General features: G+C 42.2%; 2 protein-coding genes across 10 annotated transcripts in view; one reads left to right on the plus strand and one right to left on the minus strand.

Annotated features, from left to right (window-relative positions):
- The window catches only part of GPRIN1 (G protein regulated inducer of neurite outgrowth 1), a 53,147-nt gene extending 42,718 nt beyond the window's left edge, over positions 1-10,429 (plus strand). For both annotated transcript variants that reach the window (XM_042447506.1, XM_042447505.1), the window contains exon 2: positions 7,288-10,429. In XM_042447506.1, coding sequence (XP_042303440.1) covers positions 7,337-9,103 — 1,767 coding nt within the window. In that variant the 5' untranslated portion in view covers positions 7,288-7,336 and the 3' untranslated portion in view covers positions 9,104-10,429. The remainder of the gene's footprint in view (positions 1-7,287) is intronic.
- Positions 10,430-14,743: 4,314 nt separating this feature from the next.
- CDHR2 (cadherin related family member 2) overlaps positions 14,744-20,145 on the minus strand; it is a 60,281-nt gene continuing 54,879 nt past the window's right edge. For 7 of the 8 annotated variants that reach the window (XM_042453481.1, XM_042453484.1, XM_042453482.1 and 4 more), the window contains 5 exons: positions 19,791-19,915; positions 19,396-19,509; positions 18,317-18,397; positions 17,678-17,744; positions 14,744-16,018 (listed from right to left, as the gene is read on the minus strand). In XM_042453481.1, coding sequence (XP_042309415.1) covers positions 15,881-16,018; positions 17,678-17,744; positions 18,317-18,397; positions 19,396-19,509; positions 19,791-19,915 — 525 coding nt within the window. In that variant the 3' untranslated portion in view covers positions 14,744-15,880. The remainder of the gene's footprint in view (positions 16,019-17,677; positions 17,745-18,316; positions 18,398-19,395; positions 19,510-19,790; positions 19,916-20,145) is intronic. The other variant, XM_042453479.1, reaches the window with a different exon arrangement.

A 20,145-nucleotide genomic window follows, 5' to 3' on the forward strand; every position in this document is an offset into this window, starting at 1 on the left:
ATTCCCTGGTTATTCCTGGGATAAGTTCTCTCTAATCACAACATCATGTGATAATCTTAGCTGCAATTGCACAACTTTCCCTGGATAATGCTTCTTGAATTCTCCAATTTTGCCTCGTGTGATAAAGTCCATTGTTTGGATGCATGAGAGGAAGTGAATTACCAGTATTACCCCCTGGTACTTTGGGGGATTTACAGACATTACTGTCTTGGTGTCGCTCCAAATTTGGTAATTAGCAAACGGGATCCATAGATTATTAAGAAACATTCTGGAGTAGACCACTAGTTAATATTTGGAGGCAGATTGTATTTTGAAACTGGAAACTTGGACCAGCCATTTGTCAAGTGCTATTGACATGTACTTTATTGTTTCTTGGTGCTTCGGTCAAGTAGCAAGCATCTTCAATACATGATATTGACACTTGATTATATTTGATTGTTTCTTGTTCAGTAGTGTTTTACTGTTTTTATTATACCGTATAATTACTATAGGATCTATCCTATTATTTTTGTTTAAACAGTATTGCTTTATTTTCTTAGCCTTGTTATTCATTTTTCATTCCTGCAGTTTTGTGCTTTTGGGCACTCTTGTGTAATTACCACTTGATACTGCAGCCCTCTTCTTTCTATTTTCATGAAGGAAGTTGGGACCAGAATTTGGTAAAATTCAGATAACTAGACAACATAGCAATCTGGATACAGCAGCATCGAAACATTTTTTGATTGTTCAGCAGGTGGCAAAGTGTGTCCAAAAGCTTCATGGCTTGGTCTCTTAAGATGCGTCTTCCTTCCTTAAGATCTGTAGAATCACAGCAGTTCCCTGAGACTCCAGCTAACAAGGATCCCTTTTAGAGTTAAGAAATAGCCCATAATATAAGAGGTGCATGCTTTATTTACTTTATTCTACCTTGTTTTTCTGACTCTGGGTGTTTGCATGGAACATTCTTGATTCTTTACACACCAGTGCTTCTTTGTACATGGGTTATTTTATGCCCTGAAATGCACTGAACTTCTCATTAAGGTCAGAAAATAAACTACAACTAATACAATGTGAGTTTGTTTACCCTAATGCACATGGTTTCCGTAAAAATCAATTACACATTAAAATTTAAGTTTGATCCAGGTCAAACCCAGATTAAAAGTATAAAAGTAGCGGAAGTAAGTACAATATATTCATCTTAGTATTGGAAAAGAGAATCTTTATATAAACAAATTAAGGAATCTAGATAAAGGTATAACAATTCTAAACAACTGTATTATATTACAAGGAACTATTTGTAAAATTTGTAGAATGAACAAAGAGAAATGTATAATGAAAATATTTTTTTTCCTGATTTTTTTTATTTGTTATGTTGGATAAAAAGATACAATAAAAAGAATTTTAAAAAACCAGATTAAGGTGAGCTGGCTGAAGCTGACTTCTCCATCCATCCCCTTTTCTTGTCTCCCAGAAATTCTCCACACTAGATTAGAGGATCCTGATAATTAGGATGGACAGTAGTGTAGTGGAAAGAAAAGGGAGAATTCCCCCTTTCCCCATTGTGTGGACACCTTTCATGAGCAGAACTCTGCTTGGGCAGAAAGGTCCCATCTTCACATGACTGAGTTCCTGATCCTTTTAAACCAGAGATGTGAGGGACTGAACCTGAGACTTTTCACATGAAAAGCATGTGATGTCTGGCTGATCTATAGCCATCACCTAAAATTTGTTTGAATTCTCCTCCCCATTACCAGTCCATCCTCATTCACTTTTGGAACTTTATCGCATGGGGCTTAAACCGTTCCCCAGCGCGTTCTAACGGGGGCGTGCACGTAACGCAATGGGCATGGGATGGGGCCCAGAATGTGACTTTACTGCACGGGGGAACGCTGCCGCCGCACGTTCCCATCACGTTCCAATTCGGTTCCAGAGGGCGCCATTTCTGGGAACTGTTTCAAAGCCTCCCCAGAAATGGCGCCCTCTGGAACCGAATTGGAACGCGATGGGAACGTGCGGTAAAGTCAAGTTCTGGGCCCCATCCCGTGCCCATCGCGTTCCGTGCACACACCCCCGCGCCCCCCATTATAACGCACTGGGGAACGGTTTAAGCCCCATGCGATAAAGTTCTTGGTTTGAAATCACAACCTCCAGGGTTTGGATCAGTAACATGGCCTGAAGTACGACTGTTTAGCAAGAACTCTGATATTGTGCTAAGGCCTCAGAGCCAACTTCAGGCTCATAAGTGCAAGCACTATTGGTTCTTTGGGCAGGACAGGTTCTAATCTGCTAGAAATAAAAGGCAGCTGGCCAGTTGAGCAGTTAAAGGGTTGTTTTAAAGCATATTTAAAGTACAGTATATATTCCATCCACTTCCATAGATGAGACATCAGATACTCCACATATGCACACATACACACACACAAAAGAAAGGCAAAGATAGTGTGGTTTCTGGTGGAAATTAATGCATCAGTCCATGTAATTAGCAAGATGAAAAAATAAACGTATTTATAGACAATTGGGCCAAACCATATCTTCCTTCTCTTATCTTATGTAAGTAACCACTCCTTGCATGTGTTATTGCTACTCTCAAGTTTTGCTTCCTCCTCCTTGAAAGTCATTGGTATTATAATAACATTGATTTTCCTCTTTGTTAGAGATAGAGCATGTATTTTCCCCCTCATAATGGCTATATCAGCATACTTTGATTCATAAAGGGTAGCTAGATTTCAGTAACCAAACTGAGGAATCTTTTCTACCCAAACAAAATTAAATTGGATGACTGTACTGCAGGCTCCATCTCTAGATTCAGTGTACTTCCAGATTGAAAACTCCAAGCACTACTAATCAAAAGGCATTGTGTAGCTCAGTGGGAATTTCATCTTTTCCTTGAAGTTTTGCAGTGTTCAATGATGCAGGAGGAACTCCAGTATCCTTCTCCCTTGTGAACCTTTGCAGATGCTGCCAGTGGTGGAAAATTAACCAGCATAGATCTGACTTGTAGTACAGGCTCCAAAGAGTCCTTGGAAGTGGAGGAATTGTCCAAAATGACTGCTCAGCTCAGGAAGTTGCTCGCTTCCGATTGATTAGAAAACATCCATCCATATCTGTCTGGGTGCCAACATGGCCACTTATAATCACTGACAGGGAACTATCTTTCTCATTAACTCCAAATCCTACCCACATTGCCCATAGAATCATAGAATGATAGAGTTGGAAGAGACCACAGGGGCCATCCAGTCCAACCCCCTGCCATGCAGGAAATCACAATCAAAGCATCCACTTCATCTTTAAATGCTAACACTTTAGTACATGAGCTATTCAGATTATGCTTAATTATCAGGTACATCCCAGTTTGTAGTTTTGCTGTAGTTTTGCCTCTGGATGTCTCACCTTTAATCACCACCAATTTCCAGTTTACTTCCTGTTTGAAAAAAGACAAAAAAAATTGTCTTTTTTCAAAAGACAAATGGGAGGGAACATAGTACTATTGCACGCACATACCAACACTCTATGAGAGAGAGGGGTGTGTGTGTGGAAAAAATGCAAAAATAAATTTGCCAAAAATGTTTTGTGGGTGCTGGGGGGGTTTATTAGAGACCTCCAAAACAGCTTGCATGGGCCACATTTTCCCCATCTACACTATTACTTCCCTTGATCTGGATACTATGTACTTTTATTGATGCAACCGAAAATTGCATTGGCCTTTTTAGCTGCTTCGTCACACTGTTGACTCATGTTCAATTTGTGGTCTACTTGGACTCCTAGACTCCTTTCACATGTAGTCTCATTCAGCCAAGTTCACTTTTAAACATTATATTCCTAACTTTTAGATGAATACGTGGATTTTTTTGAAACTAATTTTGGTTCCATTAGGGGAGGATTTTATTGTGCACTGTAATAATAAAATATTTTACAATAATATATAAGAATATAATATGCGGCATAAAAGAACTAATATACTTAATGCTATATATATATATATATATATATATATAGAGAGAGAGAGAGAGAGAGAGAGAGTCTTGTTGCTGTGTCCTTTCATTCTTGGTTAACACCTGTGGCTTTAAGCAAATATAAAAAGTATTCCCATAGAGTGTCATGCTCACATGCAATAATGCTGTGAGTCTGATATGGTGTTACAGTGGGATTTCTGCTATCTGTTCATTGTTAACACACCACCTCCAGACCAAATGCTTCTTCTCCATCGTCACCATGGATTCTCTACAGCATTTGGCACCAAAAGACATGCTGACAAACTGTGTTGCCAGCTTGTGTGTGCAAATTTTGTGAGAGATTATCATAGCAGCCAGATGTGCAGCCAAGGGATTACAGTTTGTTTGGGACTCTGAACTGCCAACCTGGTTCCATTTGTCCATTCACAGGCTCGATTTCAGACAAATCCAGTTCTTCGAATTATGAAACAGTTGAATAGATACCAAAATGTCTTGCCTTCATATGGACTGGCTGCCTCCATCTTCAGCCTTGGTTTTCCAACTCTCTCAGATTAATCTTAACTTGATTAATCATTTGGTGCCACCTCTAGATTTTTATCTGAATGCCTGTATATTGCTATTGTAGTCTTAGGCAAATGCACACTCATATTCTCTCACCATCCCATTCATAAAATGAGGATAATAGTACTGACCTACCTGACAGCAGTGTTTTAAGGCAGGTTAGGCAAAATGTAGCCCATTCAGCCCATGGACCACATATAGTTTACAGTGGTCCCTCAACACCTCTGTGTCTGTCATGTTGTTGTCTGCCTTCAAGTTGTTTCTGATTTATGGTGACCCTAAGGAGATTTCTTCAGAGGGGGTTTGCTTTGCCTTCATCTGAGGCTGAGTGAGTGCGATTCACCCAAGGTCACCCAGTGGGTTTCCATGGCTGAATGGGAATTCGAACTCTGGTCTCCAACCAATACACCACCCTGGTTCTTTGTGCCCCCATAACCTCAACATACCATATATACTTGACCCAAAAAACCTGGGTCAATGTATACCTGGGACAATAGAGTAATAGGCTTGCCCCTCAAGCCTCTTCCTCAGCCCAAGTGTCATCTGAGGGGACAGCAGGACTAGGGAAAGACTTGGGAGCAAGCGTTTGCCTTCCCTCCTCTTCCTCAGCCTGGGTGTCTCCAAGGGGAGGTAGAGGAAGGGATACCTTCAACTTATCCTCAGGTCATAACAAAATCCCCAGTTTTGGCCCCCGAACCTTCCCTTGACTTATACACAACATCGACTTATAGTCGAGTATATACGGTATCTTCCCCCCCCCCCCCAACTATCCAGTCACCTCTTCTTGGAATTGCAGTTATCCATTTTGCTACATCCATTCAGTCTTTGAGGAGTGTGAGAGCCTTGAGGGAGGGAGGCGGAACAAAACTTGATAATCATTGTCTGGTCACTTCAAATTTTGGAAAAAGGCCACTACAAGCCAAAATCAGCTTAGGGAGAATATAGCAAAATGGCCAATCATACACTTAAAGAGCATATGAAATTCCTATACAGGTGCTTTAAAGATTCCAGAGTGTTTAATGTGTGAGAGTTTGATGTGTTTTTCTTTGCTTCTGTGTAAAAGTCATTATGCAGTCAGCCCTCTGTATCCACAGATTTTTTTATCCATGGATTCAAGCACTCAAGGTTAGCAAATATTTTTAAAATATATAAATTCCAAAAAAGCAAACCTTAAGTTTCGCTATTATGTATAAGAGACACCATTTTACTATGCCGTTGTATGTAATGGGATTTGAGGATCCACATATTTTGATATCCATGGAGGGTCTTGGAACAAACCCCAACAGATACCAAAGGCCTACTGTAGTTTTAAATAGAGCTGGGCAGTAGGTAAACTGGAATGCAGTGGGATATCTCTGGATGATCTACTGTAGATTTCTGACACTCCTTGGTCTAACAGCAAAATGTTTCCCCAACACCCATCATTATTTAAATGAAGGCTGCTGGAATGAAGAAAGCTGCGGTAATTGGGATGGACCTTTGTGTGAAAAAACTATGACTCTGTTGGTACCAAAAACAAATTCCAAGGCTCAAAAAGCACCCTGCTCTTTACCTTTGAGCATGTATCTTCTGCATGTAACGCCAACTGATTTCTCAGAAGAACCCAAGCAAAGTTAATCTAACAAAGGTGATTTTGCCCTCTCCTGCATTAGCGATAGTAGAAACCCTTCTTTTTGCTATTAATGCCATTAACTCATATTTTAAAAGTAGAATCACACAAGAAGTCAAACTGTCATTTAAAAGTATATAAATGACATCTATGCACTTTTAAATATTCTGCCCTGCCACCTTCACAAATACATTTGGTGAGGATAAGGGAGATAACCTTTTTAATGGTTACTCTGAAGCTGTGGAATTCCCCCCCCCCCCACACACACACACATCTCCATGGGAGATCCAATTGGACCTCTCTTTCCATTAGCAGGCATCTATTTATTTATTTATTTAGACAGGCCTCTGGCTTTTATTGTAGCAAACAGATCTTTTAATGGAGTGTCTTATCCTTTCATGCTTTTTAATATGTTTTTAAATTGTTTTAATTTAGTGGGTTTTTTTTAACCAAACTGTTTATTGAGTGGTTTTCTTAACTAGTATCAAATAGGTTTTAGCTGTACCTGGTTGCAGTTTGTTTATTCATGAAATAAACATCATGCATTGCCTGGACACAGCACAGTAGTTACAAAGAACAAGAAAGCAAAGGATGGAGGGAAGACATAAGGGATGTGGAGAATGAGACTGGATGGCAGATAAAATCTCTGGATGGGGAACAGTGACCCTAGGTAAGGCAGAGAGCTACAATTCCAAGTCACTTGTCTTAAAGCATAAAAGGCATTGCCCAACTACCTTCTGACTTCTGAATGTTCAAAACGGCAACAACTTTTCCAAAATCTTCTCTGGAAAGATGAAAGATGAAAACTAGGTTATTGTTTAAACATTAGAATAACTCTTGATGATGCCATGTGTCACCTTGGTAGATTCAGTGTTTGGGTGGCAAGATTGCAAACTTTAGAGATCACTGGTGCATCATTGCTACGGTAGTGCCCCTGAAGAAAGAAATTATTCAAAATGCATTGGGCCTGCAATTAATATTACCCAATTCTTACATTTGGAGTTTACTCCGTTATTTCTTCAAAGACTGTAGATGCATTGAATTAACTTTGATTACACTGTGGAGGTACAGACCTGGGAGACATCAAATGGAGTTAGCTTTGAGCTAATGGTTTTTCCATGTAGTACCAAATACAGGTATGACTTAGCTCTTCTTCTCCCCACCCCTTTATCTCTCCATTTAGAGTCCTCCAAGAGAGGTGCACAGAATAGTATGGCAGAAGTCTCATCTAGACATGGGCAGTGCTAAGCAACCTGAGACACTGCAGTTCTTGAAGCAAGAAGCTGTTCCAGAAGATGCTCACCAGCCCAGCTCCAGCTCACCTTGCAGTCCAGAGAAAGACAGGTGCCTCCAGAACCTCCAGTGTGACGGACATCTTGCCATGAGGAACTGCTGTATAAATGATCTCACCGCCAAAGAGAGCAGCCAAGACAACACCATGGTGGACAACCCAAATCATAAGGAAAATGCTCCAGCTGCCAATCCAAATTCTTCTGTGGATGGAGATGCCACCACAGGCACTGTGACTCTTAAAGACACAGGTGTTGGAGGAATCCTATTCGAAATGGAAGGAGAAAAAACAGCCAGTCATGATTTGTGCCACAACAGCAAGCAAAAATTTAGCTTGACAGAGCTTCCTGGTAGCCCAACCAATACCTGCAGCCCCCAGGAAACGAAAGCAAGCCCTGTGTCTGGGGAGATATGCAGAAATCTCTCAGCTGAATCCTGCCTCAAAGGAGCCAGTAAGGACTTGGCTAGTACTCCATCCTCCTCAAAACATGTTGCATTTCTTGAACCAAGCAAAAACAAGGATGAGGCAGAAAGTGTCAAAACAGGAACAGGACATTCTGAGGCAGGTCCAGTGCTTCCCGCATGCCTGAAAAACAGAAGCCAAGGACAGCCTTGCTCTTCTTCAGGAGATATACCCCACTTCAGCCATGATATCTATGGAACAGCGAAACATTTGAACGAAGGACACAGAGATGCTTCTGCGCTGGGAGCTATCAAGGAATCTGTTGCAGAGCCCTCTAGAGCTGAAACCACATTAGGGAAGTCAGGCAAGCCAGTTACAGAAAGTAACCAGTTAGGTCAGAGGGGGGAAATAAGGTCTGTGGCTCTGGATACTAAGTCAGGTGGGGACTGCAGTGTAGTCTTAGAGGTCCCTGTTGCTGTCATTTCTCATGATGTCCAACCCCAGGGCCTAATCCCAGGTCAGTTACAAGGATCCCTAGGTGAAGCCAGCAAGGAGAAAGAAGGGCTCAGAGAAACAATACCTGCAGATGCCAGGGGTCAAAACAAAGATCACGAACAACAGAGACCAGAAGCAGGCAGTACAGCTACATGTGAGGAACACAAAACAGCTGTGGAGATTAAGCATATGGAGCTTCTTGCCAAGACCTGCTCACTAGAGGTCACTCCCTCCCAGCATGATGCTGGGACCCAAGCTGATAACCGTGTGTCTTTGGTGTCAGTTGCCATCAGCCCCATCAACCCGCCTGATGGCTCCACAGCCTTCACCTTCCATGCCAGGGGCTTGGGGGCCCCATCGTTGACAACCCCAGAGCAGAAGCCTACCAAGAAAGATGTGGAGATGCAGGTGTCCATCCCAGTGGAGACCAGGTCAGTGGCCACAGGACCCATGACCCCCATTACAAAATCTCCCCAAGCCTCCTACCCGGAGGTTCATGTGAAAGGGGCACAGGAAGAGACACCAGAGCCCGTGCGGGAGGTCAGCTGGGATGAGAAAGGGATGACATGGGAAGTGTATGGTGCCTCCATGGAGGTGGAGGTACTGGGCATGGCCATCCAGAAGCACCTGGAGAAACAGATTGAAGAGCATGGCCGACAGACGGTGATGACTCCTCAGAGCACCCGCTCCAGCTCCATCAAGGGCCCCCCGCACAAGGGCGAGATCAAGAGGCAGCCCAGCATGTTCAGGGCTCTCCTACAGAACGTGCGGCGGCCTCGATGCTGCTCCCGTGGAGGCCCAGCTGTGGAGTGAATGAGGCCATTTGCCACTACTTGGGTTTTATAGCAGCTGGGGGGAGGGGAACACAAAAATGAAGTAGTTTCTCAGGCAATGTGTGAGACGATCTCTTTCTAATGTCATATCTCAGAACCCTACCCCTTCTGCCACTTCTGTTAACTGCACTTTGGAAGATAAGTTGATGTCTCCTGAAGAATGCATGCCAGACACTTAAATTACAATGATGACACAAACAATACTTTGCAAAGTTTTGCTAGACAGTGTTTGTTTTCTAGGTCATGGGTGTCTCAGGAGGCAATGCTCACGCTTTGTAGTATAGCATCGCAAGCTCAGACATGTGGTCTTCACAATGCCAAATTTAAATCACAATATGCAAGACACCCATATGTATGCTGTAAACTGGAGACCATCTTTAGGCTTTGTACATACTACTGGTGTGGTCCTTTCACAGGCCACATTTGTCATTTACCAGCAAACAGACACTGAATATCATAAAGACCCCAGTCCTCAACAATAGTGATAAGGAAATAAGACACTGCAAGAAGGCCATTAAAAATGTCAGGGAATGGAGTGTGCCACCGATTAGCAAATTTCTATTTAAAGGCCATCTTTAGTATGCAAAAGTTTTCTGGATCACATATATAAGGAGTTACCTATATATACAATCTATCTTATTGGGGACAAGTCTTAAAACTTTCCTGTACAGGTCCTTCAGTTGCAAAAGACAGCTGCTTAAGGACAATCAAGTGTAATGGATACTGCAGGTTAAATATCCACATGTACTCTGTCACAGATAAATTCACTTACCACATGAGTTGGCCCATTTAAACACACCCATAGTTGCCTACACACGTCTCCCAGGCCATGAATTGCTGGAATCATAATCCTACTTGTGAACAGGTCCTATGAACTAGCAAGTCCAACTCATGTGGCAATTGCCTGGGTACACACTTTACCACTAGCAACTATCACATCTGTTTTGATCTTTATACAGTATTATGAGAATTGTAACTTTAAAATGCAAAGTTTGAACTACCATCACCTGCAATGGTTTGTGTTTCATATAGCATACAAAATAAATGTCCAAGTTTTTCCTTGAAAGAAAAACCAGACAAAAAACAGGAAAAGCAATGAATTCTTTAACCAATTCTAGACCTGTTTCATTCTAAAAGATCAAATGGATAGTTCAAGTATCCCAAATCTTATTGGGCAAAATACTAAGCCCATGTGAAGTCAAAGGCTTTCATGGCCAACATCCATAGTTTTTTGTGTTTTTTTCAGGCTATGTGGCTATGTTCTAGAAGAGTTTCTTCCTGACATTTCCACATAAGGACCACCAAAGCAGTGTGCAAACAAGAATCAAGGAACACGAGAGACACTGCAGACTGGGCCAGCCAGAAAAATTAGCAGTAACAGAACATGCAACAAACCATCCTGGGCATAAAATACTGTTTGAAAACACTGAAATTCTGAACCATACCAACCACTACCATGTCAGAATGCACAGGAAGCCATTGAAATCCACAAACATCTAGATAATTTCAATCGGAAAGAATAAACCCTTAAAGTGAACAAAATTTGGCTACCAGTCCTGAAGAATAGCAAAATGAGGACTCAGCAAATGCAAATGGGAAACCACTCAGAATCAGGGGATTTCCCAGCAGATAATGATCACTAATTAGCAGGCATTAATCCTCTTTTGCCTGAGGCCTGCCATCAGCAACACATGCAATTACTCCTGCATTCCCAGGCTCACACAGTATATATACAGTACACCCAACTTTTTCCAGGCAAGATGCCAGTCACAGATGCTGGTGAAACGTCAGGAAGAAACTCTTCTAGAACATGGCCACATAGCCTGAAAAACCTACAAAAAACTATTAGTAATATTATTCAGAGGCATCATTTTAGCAAGTGTGCAGGCAGGACCCTGCATATTTTTCTAACAGTACATTGCCTGGATTTCACATTCACAATTCCAGCTCCTGCAGAATTGTCAGTGGTGGATCAGAACTGTAAGACCTCATTTCACCAAGTCCCAGTGGTTGTCTATAGGATCCCAGGCCATAAGGCTGATGCCACTGAACAATTAACTTGCCTGAGAAACTACTAGTTTGGAAGGATCCTTGTCTTGTGTGTGAGTGTGTGACCCAAGGCATGCCCTGGTTTATGGGCGTGTGTATGCGTGTGTGTCTTTACCTCTTTGCAGTCTGTGTTCTTCCCCCCTGCCCTGAGAGCAAGGAGGTCCATTGCCATAAGAAACATGGCTAGTTTTTATGTTCACTTTTTCCCCCAGAGGGTCTGGGAGGGCTGGGATATTTCATTCATATATGTTGTAATATGGGACCTTTTTTAAATACACACTTTTCTCTGTTGTGTTTATTCTGAATCAGGTTCTTGTTTTTATGAAGGTGTCTTGAAGATGCTCTTTCCTTCCTCACCCCTCTTATCTCCACACACCCCAAGTATTTCATGCATTGAGGATTTGGCATTTTGTGGCTTTCCCCTTAAACAACCAGACATGGGAAGGGATGGATGAGTCAGATTAGCTGATACTGTGAATAAGAGGAGAGGAGAAAAGAGAATGATTACATGATGAAAACCAAGCCTGTTTTCAGCACCAAATTCTTTGTTTACTTAATCCAGAGTAGCTGCATCAGTTACCCTTTTTATTGAAGGTGCTTCCATTTAAGAAACATAAGAATATAGAATTTAGAAAAGTTATGTTTTTTGTGTCACTTGTACAGTCTCCCCCACAGTGCTGGCCATACTGTGTGAGAGATTGTGGGAGTGTAGTACAAAAATAAAACTTTTCCAAGCTCTAACTATTTGAGTGCCAAAAATGGGCACATATACCCTTGGGTAATGTTGTAAAATGCCCCTGCTGTTTGTAGTACAGTATCATTTTAACTTTTGCCAGACGTTTTAGTTTATGGTTATATGAATTATGATTGTCAACTTATTTTTTCCTGGCTGGGCTCCTGTACCTCCAGTGCAGTTTCTCTACAAAAGGAGAAAATTCAGCAGATTTAGCATTTCCCAACTTGCCAATGATGGGAGAAAGAGCAGCTGTGTGGCTTGCTGAATTTCCTCTTCTTGTGGCATTCTTCCAGGAAAAGAAAAATATTTGCAATCCTACTTAAGTGAACATTGAGTGAAGTCTTTCATGCTAGGTAATGTGGGCTTTATTCCCAAAGGGGACAGAGTCTTTGTCCCTTTGAAATTGGGAAGATGGACAGTTCCTTTGAATTGGGCAGGTGCATCTTCAGCTATTAGCATAACACTGTGAGGGAAGCAACTGAACGTAAAGGCTCTCTCTTCCTCAGAACACTCTCAGATGGACTGAAGCCCAGTCTCTCTTATATCATCTTAGCAAGAGAGGCAGGAGAGCATTGCTTTGATCTGTAGCGTTATTTCGCTGTTGATGGAAAGCACAAGTATTACTGTAAGTGAATTCAGTAGTAACCTTCTGGGATGATTTCTGGAAGGCTATGGTGGTGCATGTGTGTGTAAAATAACCTTTGCATACTGATAATAGATTGGCTAGCTTATTCAGTAGGAAGTTTTGATGGCTGTAGAGAAGGGGGTCTTTTCCTTCTAATGCCATCTCCTGCCAATGGGGAGGGCTTGCCTTAAAGTTGGATTGCCCCAGATACCACTGGTGAAGTTAGCAGTGTCTTCGGAGAGAGAGAAGGAACATTTCCAAAGCATCAAGGAACTACACACTTGGATATCTAAAAGACCTGTGTACCTGTACAGATAGCAGAGAAGGCTATCAGCTGGCAAGAGAGGTTGGTTTCACATCTGTTCTCTCCAAGGATGAACAGGTTACCTTGTAGAGATCTTAGTTCTTGACAATTTGTGCCAAGGCATTTGGCTGGGACCAAGCAAGCGCTAAGGCCAGATTTGGCACAATCCGTGTCACATAATCTCAGTTGGAAAAAAGGAACAAATTCAAATGTTGGCGCTGAATTGTCAACAACTCTGCCTGGCTACCTAGCCCTGTATCTCAGTGCGGGTTAGCCATCATCAAGGAATACGTATTCCTTTGCAGATGCTAAAATGGTACTTACTGCTGAATGCGTGGATTCATGAATGCCTTTTGCAGCTGAATACATGTTGTTTAGAGCTCACAAGTAACCTTTCACTTGTGTAAGATAGGAAGTGAAGGAGAGTGGTTCCCCATTAGGAGTCAAGCCCTGTACAATTGGTTGTCTTGTAGATCTGAGGGCACACTAACCAACTTACATCCATAACCTGGGAGTCTGGTACCAGTTTTCTTCTCAGTGGGACTTGTCTAGCTGTGCAGGAGACATGTCCAAACATATGTAAGAGAGGAGCAGGAGCATCTCATTGGAGATAACAACATAAATAATAATTTATTTATAACCCACCTCTCCAATAAGATCATGAGAGGTCAGAGAGCATGTAGACTTCTGCTCCTACATCTCCAATAGCTGGTAGCATCTCTGGTGTACAGGATTGCAGAGGGAATAACCAGTGCCAAATCCTACCTAACTTACTGGAGAAACCCACAGAACTGCCGAGGACCCTTCCCACCCCTGTGCCCTGCCTTGTGTGCTGTTCTCAGTATGGTGTTCATGTGCCGTATGGATTTATAGTACCAAGCAATGATGAGTTGTTAACAGTAACCTTGCCTTTTGGTTTTGTTTTTCTCCCCCTTCTTTATATCCTTAATCTATAAACTTGTAAACCTGGCTGTTGGATAATAAAATTTTCTTCATAAACAAACAGAAACATGTCTAACATTCTTCTACCTAAGAGTGCTTTCCTTGGTTTCATCAAGGGCTTGTAAGGAAAAGAAGGAGGTTTTCAATAGCTGGTTCAAAAAAGGTGTACTTTACTAAGGACACTGGAAAAATTAGGCTTCAAGGAAACAGGGATGGGCTTCCACAAAGCTACTTGAAGGTTGTTCAGATGGTCATCATCATCATCATAACCTTTATTAGGCATCTCAAAAACATAATACACAATTAAAATTATAACTAAAATTATTTACATAGATACTTTAAAATTCCTTCCTTATACAAGTTATTCTATGCACTACAGCTGTTCAAATTGTACCAAATTTTTGTTGCCTCCATTAGAAAATTTGACATCAATCGTGTAATCTGCTCATTACAATCCTCCAATAAATGCACTAAAGTTATATCCATTACACAGTAATTCATTTCCATCAGTTTCATTATCAATTTCTTTCTCGGTTTTTGATACAATGGGCAAAGAAAGACAATATGTTGTAGGGTATCTGGGGATGCTTCACAAAAACATAAACGGTTAGCAAATGGAATTTTCATATATCTCCCCTTAGTAACACAAGACGGATGGATGTTCAGTCTTGCAAAGAGGAAGGCTTTCCTCGCAGCCTGAAGGGACAATGATTGGAAATGCTTTGGTATCTCACCACAACAGGGGGGAATGCCAAATACAAAAGGGGAGCATACTCTGGGAGAGGTAGAATAAATTTTCTTATGTTCCTAACTCAAAAAGCAATCCTTAATTGTCTTGAAGCACTCCTGCTCCGTCAATAGGAGTAGAGAGTCCAAATTTAAACCCTTTAGTTTTAGATTATCTTCAAAGGTTTTTGACCACTTAGTATAATAGTTATCAGATAGAAGAAACCAGATTAAACTAGATCTATTTGGTCTAGAATGAATTTTAAGCCAATATTTATACGCCATCAACCAGCCTGTGGTCTCCAGTGAGTCCAAGCCAAGTTCGTCATATAATGTTAAATAATGAACACATGTCAGAATAGATAACAATTTCCTGCAGAAGTTCAGATGGTTCTGAGGGTGGTAGCCCTGGCATGGCTAGGATTACAAACCCTTTGATGAGAATGGTTGCCTGAGATACAAACCCCACTTCCCTGCCCGACATGCCTTAGGAAGCATGCCTGGGGGGGGGTCTTTTGTTGTTTCTCTTTTTAACTGATTTCAGCCATTATGGCACTGTGATTTAGGAGGGAGGGGAAAGAAAGTGGAAAACCAGAAAACCAGACTGCTTAAGGCTAGCAGAGTGAGTGGAAAAAGAGCCACTGAGACCATGTGATTGCCCAATGCCGGGTCCCCAACTGGAAATATTATGGCATGGCAGGCTTAACACTTGTGATTGGGAGCCTTTGGCCCTGTGCAGACCGGCCATTAAGACTGGCCTGAGGACGGAGTCGGGACGTGGTGTCCACATGATGCATGCCTCAACTCTGCCCCCAGGGTTCTGGGCCTTTTTTTACAATAGGCCAACTTTTGGATTACTGCCTGCTGAGGGGGGAAGGTCTCCCCTAGGCCTAAAATAGACCAAAGTAGACCAAAGTGATGGTGATTACAGTGGATGGAATGGAATTGCAACATATGAACTCTGGGCCCAGGGGTAGTAGCTTTACTCTGACCTGCCCTCCCCCCATTTTGTGCCTTATCAAGTAGGAAGTGGCATCTTGCACTCTAACTTTAGAACACATGGTGGCAACATTTTGCTGACACTATTAAGGTTTAGGTTTAAATAATCTCCATGTTTCTGTTCCATGTGATCTCTTTTGATTGTGCCAATTCTGTTGCTGCATAGGACTCAAGTCTGAGACATAAAAGAGACAACCATGAGTCAGTGTTTTTTTGGTTTTTTTAAAAAAAAAAAGGATTCCCTGGCAGTATATTTTTATTTATTGTACAGGAAGTGGCTTCTGAGACACTGTCTCCAGGTCAAAATGGCAAAGTTGCTACACAGGTCCTGCTGTTCAGGGCTGTTTCCTCCTCTGGGAAGAGTAAACAGCTATAGTCACACTTCTGTAGTGTGGTTGGATGCTTCCTTGAGACATTCTGGTGGCTTTGGCTTGGCTTTGTTGTGATGTTCTAGGGCAGCTTTCAAGGGCTCCGCCCTGCCATTTGCTTGGGACTGAGCACCCACTTTTCCCTGCTGGGGTGAGGGAGAGAGAGAGAGAGAGAGAAAGAGAACAAGTATTTAGAGCATTTTTCAAAAGGGTATATATCAGTCCCCCTCTGAAGAAACTTGCCAAGAAAATCCTACAATAGAGTTGCCTTAGGGTCATCATACGTTGAAAAAAATTGCTTGGAGACACACAACAACATCAATCCATGTAAGTCTCTTGCAACGGTGCAAAAGAAATTGCATGGCATCTTTAAAACTAACAGATTTATTATAGAACGATTTTAAGCAAATTGCAGCTACTTCATCAGATGTAATGAGTATGATGATCACCCAACGTATACTATACATGTATAGCTGGCCCTCTACAATTATACTGTTACTATATACTAACACCATTTATATGATAAAGTGAATTGAAATTTATGAAAACTCATGTGATAATAATTCTTTAAATCACTAGAAAAGACAATAAAGTTTGAGAAGGTAGAAGGCAGTAAGAAAAAAGACTACACTACAGGTGGATAGACTGAATCAAGGAAGCCATGGCCCTGAGTCTGCAAGACCTGAGCACAGCTGTTGATGAAAGGGCAACATGGTCTCTCGTGTGTGTGCGTCTTCAAATCACCTGTAGATTTATGGTGACCCCATGATGTTTTCTTGGAGTTTTCAAAACTCAGAGGTAGTTTTGCCAGTCCTTCCTCTGAACTGCACCTGGTATTCCTTGGCAGTTTCCCATCCAAAAATTAACCAGAGTTGACCCTACTTAGCTTTAAAAATCAGACAGGATCTGGTGCCTTTAGGTATTGGTAGCTCTGGAAAGCCAAGCACAGTGAAATACACATTTTAATCTGTAAAACAGCGGCATCTCCTCCAGGACAGATGGGAATGCCAGACCTCACCTGATTCTTCTATTTGGGCTACTTCCTAGTGTGAATGGTAACTATGCTCCACACTCTAAGAGGCAAGTCAAATAAAAAAGCTTATATCAAGCACCAAAGGCTTTACACAAATAGAGGCATGACTCACTCATGCACATAAATGTCATGATTTCACTGTTATCCCATGTGATAAAATTATACTCTTTGATTATTCCCCAAGCAATGCAACTGAATATCTAGTTCTATATGTATCTTGACTTTCTGCCAATAGCAGCAGCCATTAGCAGTTTCTCCCTATTACAGATTCTGTGTACTTCACACCATGGCAAGGAAACTTATGACATGAATTGATACTCAGTTCCCCCCCCCCCCCATCACCACCACCACAGAAAAGAGCCATCTCAACCTGCCTTTCAGGTGTCAGGCAAAGAAACTTACAAACCAGCTTATCTATCCAAGTACTATAAATTACAATCAAACACCATTAATATTACTATGTGTGTACATACCTTCAGGTCATCTGCAGATTTATGATGACCTCCTGAATTTAATAGGGTTTTCTTATACAAGGACTGTTCAGAAGTGGTTTGCCATTGCCTTCCTCTTAAATATAGCCTACAGCACCTGGTATTCCTTGGCAGTCCCCCATCCAAATCCTAACCAGGCTTGACTCAGTTTAACTACCATGAACAGATGGGGTCTGGTGCCTCTGTTAATATTGCTACATGTTGATAATCAAATGGCAGGAATGTACAATAGCCAGGAGCAGCAGCATCAAAGGAACAGTAGCAGATGAAGATCTCCTCACCTTCAATGCAGGAGAAGCTGGACCACTTTCTGGAGCATCAACCATGTTCACATCCAGGGAGTTCAGGCTGGAAAAGAGAAAGAAGCTGATCTGATGTGGGGGGTTTTGTTGCTCCTCCTTGCAAGCTTTCTTGACTCTTCTAGCAGGGACCAAGAATGTTGAGAAATGACTTGCAGCAGGAAGTCACTATCCTGCAGCAGGCTTAGGCAAATGGGGCAGGTCTAGGAGCCATTTTACTACCCTCCAGGTGCCACACAGACTGCTATAAATAATCCCAGGAGTCCATTTCTGGATTTGAAACATAAGCAATTTATGGTGCAATGAGACCATGTAATTAAATTGCTGTGTCTGGAGACTTCCAGGAGAAGCAGTCTCCCCATATTTTTGGCCAGAAAAACAGCCCTGGGAAGCCCTCCTGTGCCCTCCAGGGCTCATCAAAATTCTAAATATCACATAAGTGAATAGAGAACTGAGCTGTCTGGCAGCCCATTCCCTCACCCACTGTGCTGATGTGACCTTCCAAGGCCTTTAAATATTACTTACAAGATGCAGCCTTTGGAAAGCAAATCAATTACTGTACTTTAGTTTAATTAGATCTTTGCAGGATGGTGAGCGGAAAGATGGGACACACAGCAGTACCTGGCTACTTCAGAGCTGGAGTTTTCCTCAAAGACCAGGTCCATGGTGGGGTCCAAGGTGAAACCAAGCACAGGGTTAGCTCTGTGGAAGAACAGCCCACAGCTGAGAGTCTTGGCTGCTACAGATTCAACCCATCAATCAACATCATAGCACAAACTGACATCATTCAACACCTGATAACCAATACACCACAGAGCTTTGATATAAGCAACAGGTGTGCATCTTCTGTTGCAATTGCCAACACAGTGTACCAAGTGCAGCGCCTGCCCTCTGGTTGTTGTGGGTCACCTTTAGCCAAGGAAGCTTCTACCATTAGTTTGTTCTCCCATATACAGTAGAACTTGAAGTATCGAGGGAACATTAAACTGTGGTCCCCTGCAATCAAGCAAAAAGTAAATCAGTGGTCCCCAAACTGTGCTCTTTAAGGGAATTTTGGATTTCATCTCCCAGAATCCCAGACTATTGTCCAACATAGCTGACGCGTCTTAAAAGGCACAGTTTGGAGACCACTGGTCTAAATACTCCCTGGGAATATTTAGCCCATCCAACTGCATTACCTCTGCTGTCATTTCCCAGTGTCTCCAATCTCCAGAATTCCTGGAGACACTGGCCAGAATCCTATTGGAGCTATATGTTAGCATAAGTTGTGCTACACATGTGGAGTAACCTTTTTGGATAATGCTAATGGTAGCAGGACCACAGTTCTGCATGCAAAACTGTTAAAGATGCACAGCATCATTAGACAAATTTCATATATGTTGCAGTATGGTGGTATTCAGTTAGAAACTGCATGGTGCTAATATACAGTAACTCTGCCAATGGATATTTATGCTGTGGTGAGACAATGTAGGATCTCAGATGCTGTGTGTACTACAACCACATCATAAGCTCAGCACAAGAGCAGCTTAACAGGTGGAATTGCTTGACACAAAGTCAAGTCATGCAAAGGTAGTAGGCAAGTAAGCAAGGGCTTGTTTCTGTCTAATCTTGCTCTTCCACAGGGCAATGCAATAGACACCTCTCCCCCCGCTCTCTCTCTGATGGCAAACCTTCCTCCTCATCCACTTCCCAAAGCATACCCTTCCTTGTTGTACTGGTTGGTGCCAGGGATAGCAGGTCCCTGCTGCATAGGACTTGCTGAGAACATGGAAGCCACCTTCAGAGCTTTGAGTGCCTTCAGCTTCCTTGTGTGACTGCAAAAAACAAAGAAAAAAGTTTGGGATGAAGGCAGGAATGGTGGGGGACCCATAATGTGCTCTCTACATCTGAGGATGTCACTGAGTTGGAAGCAGACTGGAAAGAGAATTTCATGTACAAAAATGGCTGCCACGTGATGCTTTTTAGATGCACCATACAACACAAGGGAATTTGCAGGCATGGACAGAAGGAGAGGAACATCGGGGAGAGTGCATAAAGTTTTTTCAGAAATAAGAAATAACAACTTTGGGTAAATGGAGATAGGGAGTTTTTATACCTTTTCTTCATGCAGATTATTGTCAGGGTTGTGATGAGGAGAAGAAGAAGCACAAACCCAGCCAGCCCTGCAATGACACCAAACAGCATGTTCTCCTTGCTGGGTTCGATTATGTCTGCAGGACCCTGAGATAGAAAAACATGTCACTCTGCTGGCTCTGTAAATACCTGTGCCTACATTATGCTGAAGTTATGCCATGGCCACGGGTGAGGTGCACACAGGCCCTCTGTGCAGCAGCCTCAGCTACAATTCAAGACTATTTGTTAACATGGGAGTTCCTGCAGGATGCCCCTTTTAATACAAACATTTTGTCCAGCCATGTGTTCTTACCTTTTGGTTATATCAAAAAGAACCA

This window comes from Sceloporus undulatus, chromosome 2 (assembly GCF_019175285.1).
Source record: "Sceloporus undulatus isolate JIND9_A2432 ecotype Alabama chromosome 2, SceUnd_v1.1, whole genome shotgun sequence".
Lineage (NCBI taxonomy): Eukaryota > Metazoa > Chordata > Lepidosauria > Squamata > Phrynosomatidae > Sceloporus > Sceloporus undulatus.